The sequence below is a fragment of the Carcharhinus amblyrhynchos genome, chromosome 1 (genome assembly GCF_965287045.1).
Source record: "Carcharhinus amblyrhynchos chromosome 1, sCarAmb.v2.hapA, whole genome shotgun sequence".
Classification (NCBI taxonomy): Eukaryota; Metazoa; Chordata; class Chondrichthyes; order Carcharhiniformes; family Carcharhinidae; genus Carcharhinus; species Carcharhinus amblyrhynchos.
Window position 1 is genome coordinate 134,923,897 of NC_137324.1, and position 12,705 is coordinate 134,936,601.

The following is a 12,705-nucleotide window of genomic DNA, read 5'->3' on the forward strand; positions in this document are numbered from 1 at the left end:
TGTGACTGAACACATTGACGAAGGAAGTGCCGTGGACGTGGTGTACATGGACTTCAGCAAGGCGTTTGATAAGGTCCCCCATGCAAGACTTCTTGAGAAGGTGAGAGGGCATGGGATCCAAGGGCCTTTGGCCTTGTGGATCCAGAACTGGCTTGCCTGCAGAAGGCAGAGAGTGGTTGTGGATGGGTCTTTTTCTGCATGGAGGTCAGTCACCAGTGGAGTGCCCCAGGGATCTGTTCTAGGACCCTTGCTGTTTGTCATTTTCATAAATGACCTGGATGAGGAAGTGGAGGGATGGGTAAGTAAGTTCGCTGATGACACGAAGGTTGGTGGTGTTGTGGATGGTCTGGAAGGATGTCAAAAGTTGCAGCAGGACATAAATAGGATGCAGGACTGGGCGGAGAAGTGGCAGATGGACTTCAACGCAGATAAATGCGTAGTCGTCCATTTTGGCAGAACCAACGGGATGAACGAGTACACTATCAAGGGCAGGAGTCTTAGTAGTGTTGAAGAGCAGAAGGATCTTGGGGTCCGGGTCCACAGGACTCTTAAATCGGCCTCGCAGATGGAAGAGGTGGTCAAGAAGGCGTATGGGGTACTGGCCTTCATTAATCGAGGGATCAAGTTTAGGAGTCGGGAGGTAATGCTGCAACTTTATAAGACCCTTGTCAGGCCTCATTTGGAGTACTGTGCGCAGTTCTGGTCGCCTCACTATAGGAAGGACGTAGAAGCTATTGAAAGGGTACAGAGGAGATTTACAAGGATGTTGCCTGGACTGGGAGGCATGCCTTATGAAGTTAGGTTGAGGGAACTGGGTCTCTTTTCCCTGGAGAGACGAAGGTTGAGAGGCGACCTGATAGAAGTTTATAAAATGTTGAGAGGGATAGATAGGGTGGATTCTCAGAGGCTATTTCCCCGGGTTGAAATGGTCGCTACGAGAGGACACAGATTTAAGGTGCGGGGAGGAAAGTACAGAAGTGATGTTAGGGGTAAGTTTTTCACTCAGAGGGTGGTGAGTGAATGGAATCGGCTGCCGTCAGTGGTGGTGGAGGCGAACTCGCTGGGGTCTTTTAAAAGACTTCTGAATGAGTATATGGGGTTTTATGGGATTGGGGGTTATAGATAGGTCCATAGATTGGTAGGTGTTGATGTGATCGGCGCAACTCGTGGGCCGAAGGGCCTGTTTGTGCTGTAGTGTTCTATGTTCTATGTTCTATATAACTGTTCCTGTACAGAAACCACAGAAGAGTTTGTTCTATTCTCTAAGTCCATTTCATGAAGGTACATTAAAGTGTCTATCTTCCAATAAGCTTTATGGGCATATGGGACAACTGTATTATCTTTGTTTTGTTAGAAGTGGAGTAGCATTTCTTATTTTTGCACAATGGAAAAGATATTCAATTAGTGTTTATAAACATTTGAAACCAGTGTAACCAGTAGTGTAGTCTGCACATGTGAGAAATCATTACTTGTTTGCAGTCTTTGGTTAGAAATGGAGGTTTGCTTCTAAGTTTTCAGTATTTGGCTAAAATCTTAAATTTACGCAAATCTAAAGATACTTATATAGAGATGATTGCTATTTTCCTCTGTTGAAGGGTTTTAAAATATAACAAATACTGTAAACAAATACCTGCTTTGCTCAGAGCCATTGGCAATAATTCATAATGGATTTGCAGCACATCAATGAAGTAGGACACAAAATCAGTTTAATCACAGTATTCACACACAGGTCATTGAGCATTTTCACAGTTTAATGTTTTTATTAAAAATATATTTGATAAACTGTGGGCTGAAGATCCTACTTTCATTAATGTTCATGAAAAAGTAGATTGCAGTAAATTGTACCATAGTATTACATTATAGTCCTAAAGACAAAAAATGCTAGAAAAACTCAGCAGGTCAGGCCACATTTCTGAGTTTTTCCAGCATTTCCTGTTTTTCTTTTAAGGTTTCCAGCATCCAGAGTATTTTGTTTTCACTTCATAGCCACATCAGTGCAGTTAATAAAATTAAAAAAGACAGGAATTTTGGCCCTTATTTTTTGTAAATATGTTTCCTATTTTGTCCTCAGGGTGTCGCTTGTTGTCACAGAGACTGTGGATGCGGGGCTGTTTGGTGAAGGAATTGTGGAGAGTTTAATACATGCATGGCAACACCTTCTTCTACCACCACGGGTGTGTGTTATATACAACAGTAACCTAATATTTCAACAATAGAAATGTTTTGATGCTCCAATATCATATTCAGCCCTGTATCTCATACTTACTTACTTCCTTTTCCTGTTAAGTGGGTATACTTTGTCGGTATTATTTTTTGAATATGATATGATTGACAATAGTTATATTTATGTTGCTTCTGACAAAGTAGCTTTTATTTATTCCCAATGTAGTTTGGTGCCAGCCAGAATGACCTGAATTAATTATATAGTTTGCCCAAAGATTGTTAGAAGTGCACGTGAAGTATTCTCTGCCCTTTAGACAGTCATTGGGAACTAAGCATTTTGTGCCTTTTAATACAATAACATTACCAATGATGTAGTACAGACCATAAAAATAAAATATTAAGAAATTAGCAGTGTATTATTACCAAGGTGGTATATATAATTGTAACTGAGAACCTTGTACTTGGTAAAGGAATGGGAGACAGCAGGCATGCAGAGAACATGTAATTATTTTTTAAGTTCCCTGTTGTTTCATTTTTTGTAAAATTATCTGCAATGATTACTTATAAATGTGATATATAACTTGCACACAGCAAAGTCCCATCAACAAGAGATGAGGTAAATAATTGATTAACCGGTGGTGCTGATTGGAAAAGTAACAGTAGTGTCAGATACAGGGCTTTTCTTCAAATAGTATCACTAGTATAGCGTGCAAGAAGCAGTACTTTTCACTGTATACTAATACATGTAACAATAATAAGTAAAATCAAATCAAGAGTTTCCAACTATCTGAGCTTACAAAGGGACTATAAAGACCACGTCAGGACATCACAAAACTTTCTCATAATGGAACCTGAAGTTAATTTTGGTGGTTACAGCTTCTGGCTGTAAAGCTTGTTCTAACAGAATTGTGCCAACAGCGGGCAGTTAATGCTGCAGCTATTTGCCCTATTTTGTGGGGTACAGTAATTCCATTTAAACTGTGTTATATAGTCATAACAGAGAAGATTTCCCAGAATGACTTCAGTAAGAACAATTTTAGTACAGATTAGGTTGGGAAAGTTGGGGTTGCAGCGATGGAGATGGAGGGAACAAAAGGATCTGGAAAAACTCACCATCTGTGGAGAGAAATAAAGTTAACATTTTGAGTCAGTGACATTTCATCATGGGGATTCAGCTTAATGTCTTATCCAAAAGTGAGCACAACACTCCTTTGATACTTCACTGTCAACCTTGATTTTTGCACTCAACCTTTGGGGTGGAACTTGAACCCAGAACCTTGGGCAGAAGCTTCCTCTCCTGTCATCAGTGGAATTTGTGGGAGGCCAGGATGCAAAAAATCAGTTTTCCAAGATCAGGAAATCAGGTTGGGATCTTCCCCACTTGGCATACATAATGGGTTGATGGCAGGTCAGGTTTCCTGCTGAAACTCGGTGGGTATCTATCTTACATCATACGTGCTTATTAAAACTCAAGGCTGGAATTGTGTGTCCCTGACAGCCTGAACTTATTTTGATTTGATTTTACTTATTGTCACGTGTATTAATATACAGTGAAAAGTAATGCTTTTTGCACACCACACAGACAAAGCATAGTGTAGATAGAGAAGGAAACAATAGAGTGCAGAATGTAGTGTTACAATCATAGCTAGGGTGTAGAGAAAGATCAACTTAATGCGAGGTAAGTCCATTCAAAAATCAGATGACAGCAGGGAAGAAGCTGTTCTCGCGTCAGTTAGTACGTGACCTCAGAGTTTTGTATCTTTTCCCCAACGGATGAAGATGGAAGAGAGAATGTCCAGAGTGCATGGGGTCCTAAATTATGTTGACTGCTTTGCTATGACAACAGGAAGTATAGATAGAGTCAATGGATGAGAGGCTGATTGGGGTACATTCACGAGCTTATGCCATTTTGTTACCCAGCTACATGTATATGTGTACACCTGGCTGCGGAGAATTTTAGAGTACTCCTCTTAGAGTCAGTCGAAGCTGCCTGCACCACTGGAACTGACTGCAGCTGTGGTGTGTGCAGAGACATGATGGGGGTAAAGTCCAGAAGACATGAATGAAGCAAGTGTTGGGTGGAAATGATGAAGGTGGGGTAAATGGAAGATATGAAGTGTCATGTGTATGTGTGCGTGCATGCAGGGGCCTGTGTGAGTGCGCAAGGCACGTGTGTGTGTGTCCGTCTGTCGCGGGGTGGAGGGGGGAGGGTGGTGGCTTGGGGAGGATGGTGTGTGTCCAAAGGTGGAGGAGGAGGGCTAGGGTTGGGGTGGATGAGAAGAAAGGGAGACCGGATGAGAAATGAGTTGACGTGGATGGAGTGAGTGGATAAGGAATGCATGAAGGTGGAGGGAGGAAGGCTAAAGGGAGAGAGAGTGGGTGGGGTAGGGGAGATAGGAAGGGATGTGACTGTGAGAGGGGAACTGGGATGTAATTGGGTGGTAGGATCGGGGTCCAAGTATGGCTGGTATTGTTTTCACTTTGGGGGGGAGGGTAGGGGCACTGAAGGGAACAAGGATGGTGGCACAGTTTATGGAAGTGGGGAGGAACAGGGTGCACATTGTGACTGGTGTGGGTTCAGTGGGGAAGGAAGGCATGTCCACATTGATCATGGAAGGGTCCAGGATGATGAGGAGAGGCTCAAGGGAATCAAAGGGAGTATGAAAGTAACATGGTCAATGTCCATGGTAGAGGGTGACAGGAGGGTAAAAGTGGTGGTGACATTCTGATATAAGATGTGTACCGTCCTGAGACCAAGGCAACCTGAGCAGTATATTCCAGGCTGCTCCGTGGCTGTGCGCAGAAGATTTAGTGGGACTATTGCTTGCAAGGCTCAGAGACACTCACTTTTAATGATTCTATAAGACTTTGGTTTCAAGTAATATGCAGCCCTTGTGAAGAAGCTGGAAATTGTGGAAGTCTGTGGACTTTATCTGGGACGTGCAATCTAGGTCAGATACGTATGAAAGATTCCTGAAGTTCTTTATCAAAACAAAAATGTGGCATGTTTGTGAATGTGACATGACTTGTATCCAGTTCAGATATTTCTGAAAGTTGTTGTGCCATCTGAGTATCTACATTTGACTAACTGTTAGGAAGTAATGGAGGGTGTCCAGCATTTTTATCATAGAATCATAGAATCCCTATAGTGTAGAAGGAGGCCATTTGGCCCATCAAATCTGCACCGACCACAATCCCACCCAGGCCCTATTCCTGTAACCCCACATATGGTAATCCCCTGACACTGGGGTCACTTTAGCATGGGCAATCAACCTAACCCGCACACTTTATAGCTGTGCTCAGCTTTTGAAGGAATCTTATTGGTATTATTGGAAAATGTGGGGGCGTTTTTTTCCAATTATCCATCATCTGTATTTCCGAGTCTTTAACAGGCACATAAGACCTATCTTCGGGCAGACCGCACCCCCAGCCCCCCACAGTCCGAACCCCATGGGAGGCAGAGCACACCCCCCTAACCTACCTTGATTGCTGCTGTCCCCCCACCATCCTTCTGACCTGCATTCATTGATGTGGAGATGCTGGCGTTGGACTGGAGTGAAGCCAGTAAGAAATCTCACAACACCCGGTTAAAGTCCTGTTGGAGTCTAACCTGGTGTTGTGAGACTTCTTACTGCACTCATTGGACATCCTGCAGCACCTTCCTGGCCTTCCGCTGGCGTCTGTGGAGGAGGGGGCGGGCTCAGATGGATCTCTGGTTTTCGGGTGGGGGGGGGGGGGGGGGGTCGTGGTGGAGGAGGAGGATGGGGTGAGGGGACGGGGAGGACGGACTTGGGAGACTCTCCACCCCCCCCAACGAGAGATCCATCTGAGCCCGCCCCCTCCTCTGACAGACGCTAGCAAAAGGCCAGGAAGGTGTTGCAGGATGTCCAATGAGTGCAGTAAGAAGTGTCACAACACCAGGTTAAACTCCGACAGGACTTTAACCTGGAGTTGTGCAACTCCTTATTGTGTTGACCCCAGTCCAACGCCAACGTCTCTACGAGTGCAGGTCAGAAGGATGGTGCAGGGACAGCAGCAATCAAGGTAGGTTGGGGGTATGCTGTGCCGAGGGGGGGGGCCTGCCTCTGGGGGTGGGATGCTGCCGGGGGGGGGGCCTGCCTCCCAGGGGGTTCCTATCGCGGCTCTCCCCTTCCCCCTTCTTCCCCCTTCTTCCCCCTTCTTCCCCCTTCCCCACATGCGCAGTTCAGAGTTCCGATCGTTCCAGCAGTGCTGAGCTCCGCCCCACAGTGCGGATCAGATCGGAGCTGGCAAAAAGCATATGGGAATGCTGGAACAAGGATTCTGGGCTCGGATCCGTTTTACATCTGGATCCGGCTCTTAGCCTATGGTAAAATCTGGCCCATAGTGTTTTGATACCAGGCTAAGAAGAAAAAGGCACTTTGGTCTTGTCATCTTTTCAATGCCCACAAAGTCCCAATGCAAATCAGACTTGTGTGACATGAGACACGTGTCCAATCCTATCATTGTTTACAACTCCTCGGCATACAAGGGAAAAGCTTCTTCTGTTCCACGTGTAAGATTCAGGAACAACTTTAGATGGGTTTCTGGGAAAAAAAAGAATTGGCTAGCGTGAGGATGGGATCTGTCTTGCATTGACCTGTCGCTGATTTCTCTGGGAGGATTGGAGAGTTAGTCTCATAATGATATATTGTCTCTTTGCAAATTCCCTCAAATAGGGACTAGATTGAGCATTCGATAATAAGTGTGCCTGGTATGTGGTACAAGTCTTGAGGGTTGAGAACAGCAAGGTAGCTATGATAACACAGCCTTCTTTTTGTTAATCCTTTCACCTTACAGAAAATGGATAACCATCATGCAACAAAATTTGGTAGAAAGCCTCATAAGAAGATATTAGTCCAGGTGACCTAAAGCTTAGTTGGAGAGGTAGATTTTAAAGAGAGACTTAGAGGAGAGAGATTTTAAGTCTTTGTATTGGAACACCTTTTCTTTAAAAATCATAAAAACTGCAATCAGAGCTCCCCATCTGCCAGCTGATGTCATGCTACCCCAATCTTTATTTTGTGTAAGTACCTAAAAATATGATGGAGGAAGCCATCATTGGAGCCAGTGGCTTTCACCCCATTTTTCCCCATTTGCTGTACCATTCTGCCAAAAAAATGAGAAAATCCTACCCATAGTTTTTTTTTCTCTCCAGAAGCTTGTGGACAATCATGATGATCCAACTTCAATAGAGTAAGAACAGACCTGGCATGGATAAATTGGAATCGTAGGTCGGCAGACAAAACTGTAGTTGGAACAATGAAGTGCCCTGAAAAAGCAGATTGTTCACGTATAGCCAAGGCACATTCCTCGAGGGGGAAAAGTTAGAATAAACAAATTCAGAGCTCCCTGGAAAATAAAAGAGGTAGAGAGTGATGTGAAGCAGAAAAAGGGTCATATGACACATGTCAGGTTGATAAAGCAAGTGAGAACTAGGATAAATATAAAAAGCTTAGAGGGGAAGTGTAAAAAGAAATAAGAGTATGAAAAGAAACTGGCAGCTGACACAAAGGAGAATTGAAACATCGTCTTCATGAATGTGGTTGGTATAAAGCTGCTCAAAGGAGAAGTGGGCCGATTCAGGACCTAAAAGGGGATTAATGCTGAGAGGTTTGGAGCGTGGCTGAGATAATGAATACTTTGCATCGTCTTCACCAAGGAATAAGACGCTGCCAAACTCACAGCAAAAGAGGAATTAATTGAGACACTGGAGGGGCTAAAAATTAATAAAGAGATATTAGAAAGACTGGCAGTTCTTAAAGTTCATAGGACAGGATTGGATGAGATGCATCCAAAGATACTGAGGGAACCAAGGGTGAAAATAGCAGAGGCACTGGCCAAAATCCCCCAAACCTCTTTATGTACAGGGATGGTGCCAGAGGACTGGAGCTTTGCAAATGTTAGACCATGCTCAAAAAAGGGTGTAAAAGTAAGTTCAGCGACTAAGGCCAGTCAATTTAGCCTCGGTGGTGGACAATGGGTGGCTTTTTATGTGGCAGGATTTTATGGACCTCTGGCTCACTGCAGTTGACAACCTTGCTTCTGCCACAATGTTTCATCGTAAGCTGTCGCTAGACATGGTGACCGCACTTGGAGGATAGGAGGCCATTATAGCACCCAGGTGGTCAGGGACATGCCTTGAGACTCAGATTAATGAGAATAGTTCCTGGAATGAAGAACTTCAGTTATGTGGATTGGAAGGGTTGAAGGGGCCTGGGCTGTTCGAGTTAGAAATGAAAAGATTAAGAGATTTGATTAAACTATTCATAACGGTAAGGGATCTGGACATGGTAGATAGAGAGAAACTTTTCCCGTTGATGAAAGAATGGAGATCCGGAGTGCACTGATTTATGATGATTTTCAAAAGAAACAACAGTGACATAAGGAAAGGGGATAAAGGTCTGGAATGCACTGCCTGAGATTGTGTCATCAGCAGATTCAACTGTGGCTTTCAAAAGAGAATTGGGTAATGAACCTGAAGAGAGAGAGATTGCTAGGTTATAGGGAAAAGGCAGGTTAGTGGGACAAGGTGAGTTCTTACAGACACAATGGCCTCTGTGTTGCAATGATTCTATACTTCTGGAGTTTGAAAGTGAGGCTTTTTTTGCTGAATGTTTGGATTTACTCAGTGGTTTCATGATGGGTAGTTTTTATCCTCACCAAGCTATGAGACCCTTTGTACTGGATAATGGAATTCTTTCCTTGTACTCCCAAGGCAGGTATGGTAATTACTGGATGAAGAATGAAAGTTTTCTGGATTTTTACACAATAACATTCTTTGTTAATAATAGAGTTCTTTGTATAATAACATCTGCAGCCCAAGAAGTGAAATCCCTTTGACATTTACAGTCCTTTCCATTTCTCCTATCAGCCAATTTTATGGATCTTCTGAGCAAGATGGATAAATAATGTCAGATTATGGAGAAGATCTTACTGCTCTGGCCTGGATTTGAACCCATATCCAATGTTTTAATTCATTGCGTCTTACAGTCTTGCAGATTAACCACAACTGCCACATGATTATGGGTCTGGGAAGAAAATCTGCAGAAATGTATTTTGAATGTAGAGCTAGAAGCTCCATCCTTCCACTTTTAATTTAGTTTAATTTTCCTTTTAGAAATATGGAATTTTGTTTTTTGTTCCTCAGCCAGCAGGACGGGAAGGTCCCACTGAAGGATTTGGCTGTGTCATCCCATTGCATGCTGTTGTGTTTGGAATGGCAGTGGAGTGTCAAGAGATCCGCAGACATCACAGGTTAGTTATTGGACAATGTTTGGAGGCAATAATGAAATGGCTGCATTGTACGTTTGAGCAACTTGTTTATTTTAACTTTCTTTTTTGGGTTTATTTTTCTTGCAATGAAAGCTGTGTGATTGATGTAAATGATAAAATGTCCCTAATCCCATCCTTTAATAGTATTTTCTGTCGAACCAGTATATTTTTCACACCTACTTTATATGGATGTTCTTTAAGTGTGACTCAGTTTCCTGCTGGAGATTTCTGTTGTGGACCGGGAACTTTATAAGATTACCCTAGCTCATTATATACTCCTAGACTATTAATTTTCAACCCAACTATTTGGTTTATCTTTGGAGCAGATCAGAGCTGTGTTGAGGGAGGGCATGTTAGAGGCATGATGGGTGGAGCTCAGGAATAAAAAGAGTGAAATCACAATGTTGGGAGTATACTATAGACATCTCAACAGCCCACAGGAGACAGAGGAGCGGTTGTGTAGTCAGATATTGAAGGGGTTTGAAAAAAGCAAGGTAATTGTGATGGGTGACTTTAACTTCCCCCATATTGACTGGGAACGCTTTACAGACAGAAGTGCGTATGGAAAACAATTTATCAGATGTGTCCAGGAGGGCTTCTTGATACAGTATGTTGGCAATCTAACCAGTAAGGAGGCCATTCTAGGCTTAGTATTGGGGAATGAACAAGGCCAGGTGATTGATGTTTCAGTGGGGGAGCATTTTGGGCTTAGTGACCATAATTTCATAAGATTTCGGGCAGTCATGGATAAGGACAAGAGCGACCCTCGAGCAAGGGTGCTTAATTGGGCAAGGGCCAAGTACATCCAAATTAGACAGGAACTTGTGAATGTGATTGGGAGTGGCTATTTGAGGGCAAATCCATGTCTGACATGTGAGAGGCTTTTAAAGGCCAGTTAATTGAAGTGCAGGACGGGCATGTCCCCGCAAAAATGAAAGATAGAAATGGCAGGATTCAGGAACCATGGATGACAAGGAAAATTAAAGCTTAGCCAAAAGGGTAAAGGAAGCATACAATAGGTCCAGGCATCTAAAAACTGACAAAGCCCTTGAGGAGTTTAGTGAAAGTGGAAAAGAATTTATTTGTGGAATTAGGGACGGCTGAAAGAAGCCATGATATGTCTTTAGCACATAGGGTCAAGCAGAATCCCAAGGTTTTTGATGTATATATTAGGAGCAGGAGGGTAGCAAGAGAAAGAGTAGGTTCACTCAAGGACAATGGAGGGAAGTTGTATGTGGAACTACAGGAAGTGAGTGAAATCCTTAATGAGTACTTTGCATCGGTATTCACCAAGGAGAAGGACATGACCAATGTTGAGGTCAGGGATAGGTGTGTGAACACTCTTGAGAATGTCAAAGGAGGAAATGTTGAGTATCCTAAATTACATTAAGACAGACAAGTTCCTGGGGCCGCATGGGTTCTGTCCCAGGTTACTGCGGGAGGCAATGGGAGAAATAGCTGGGGGTCTTAAGATATCTTCATGTCCTTTTTGACCACAAGGAAGGTTCCAGAGCGCTGGAGAATAGCCAATGTTGTTCCCCTTTTAAGAAAGGAAGCAGGGATAATCCAGCAAATTATAAACCCGTGAGCCTGATATCAGTAGTGTGGGAGCTTTTGGAGAAGATGCTGAGGGACAGGATATATGCACAGTTGGAGGAAAATGGACGATTAAGTGACATGCAGCATTGTTTTATATGGGGAAGGTCATGTCTCACCAACTTGATTGAGTTTTTTGAAGAGGTGACAAAGATAATTGATGAGGGAAAGGTTGTGGATGTAGTTTATGTGGACTTTACTAAGGCATTTGACAAGTTCCCACATAGACTGATACAAAAACTAAAATCACATGGGATTCGGGGTGGGCTAGCTAGATGGATACAGAACTGGCTTGGTTATAGAAGACAAAGTAGCAGTGAAAGGGTGTTTTTCAGAATGGTGATCTGTAGCTAGTGGTGTTGCGCAGGGATCAGTGCAGTGTCGTCTGTTATTTATAGTATATATAAATGATTTGGAGGGAAATGTGGGTACTCAGGTTAGTAAGTTTGCAGATGACATGAAGATTGGTAGAGTTGGTGACAGTGCTGAAGATTGTCAGAGGATACAGCAGGAGTGGCACAGTGGTTAGTACTGCTGCCTCACAGTGCCAGGGACCCGGGTTCGATTCTTGGCTTGGGTCACTGTTTGTGTTGAGTTTGCCTATTCTTCCTGTGTCTGCATGGGTTTCCTCTCGGTGCTCCGGTTTCCTCCCAATCCAAAAATGTGCAAGTTAGGTGAATTGGCCACGCTAGATTCTCCCTCAGTGTACCTAAACAGGCACTAGAGTCTGGCGAGTAGGGGGTTTTCACAGTAACTTTGTTGCAGTGTGAATGTAAGCCTACTTGTGATTAATAAATAAATAATATTGTAGGTAAATTGGAGACTTTGGCACAGGAATGGCAGATGGAGTTTAATCTGGACAAATGCAAGGTGATGTATTGTGGAGGGTCAAATTTGGCATGAACTATTACTGTAAATGGCAGCACCCTTAGGAATATTAACATACAGAGGATCTGGGCGTGCAGAACTACAGTTCCCTAAAAGTGGCAACACAGATGGCCAAGGTGAATAAGAAGACATATGGTATGCTTGTCTGTCATCAGCCAGGGCATTGAGTACAAGGGTTGGGAAATCATGTTGCAGCTTTTTAAAACCTTGGTTAGGCTGTATTTGGAGTATTGTGTGCAGTTCTGGTCACCACATTATCAGAAGAACGTGGAAGCTTTGGAGAGATTGCAAAGAAGAATCAGCAGGATGTTGCCTGCTCTTGAGAGGTTGAATAAATTAGGAATGTTTTCACTGGAAAGACGGAGGCTGAGGGGAAACCTGATAGAGATCTATAAAATTATGAGAGGCGTAGACAGGGTGTATAGTCAGAGGCGTTTTCCGAGGGTGGAAATGTCATTTACAAGTGGGCACAGGTTTGAGATGAGAGGGGAAAGTTAAGATATTGGAGAAGTTTTTCATGCAGAGTGGTGGGTGCCTGGAACACACTGCCAGGGAATGTGGTGGAAACAGGCTCATCAACAACATTTAAGTGGCATCTGGATGGATACGTGAATAGGGAGGAAATGTGGACCGAGTAAGGGTGGAAGGTTTTCTTAATTGGGGCATCGTGATCGGCAGAAGCTTGGAGGGCCAAAGGGCCTGTTCCTGTGCTGTACTTTTCTTTGTTCTTCCTTTGATACAATGTTTTGTGGTATGAGACAGTGT

At 43.5% G+C, this 12,705-nt stretch overlaps 1 protein-coding gene across 1 annotated transcript in view; it reads left to right on the plus strand.

Annotated features, from left to right (window-relative positions):
* The window catches only part of prmt9 (protein arginine methyltransferase 9), an 85,226-nt gene that overhangs the window by 48,713 nt on the left and 23,808 nt on the right, over positions 1-12,705 (plus strand). The window contains exons 5-6 of the mRNA XM_080193111.1: positions 2,072-2,174; positions 9,332-9,438. Coding sequence (XP_080049237.1) covers positions 2,072-2,174; positions 9,332-9,438 — 210 coding nt within the window. The remainder of the gene's footprint in view (positions 1-2,071; positions 2,175-9,331; positions 9,439-12,705) is intronic.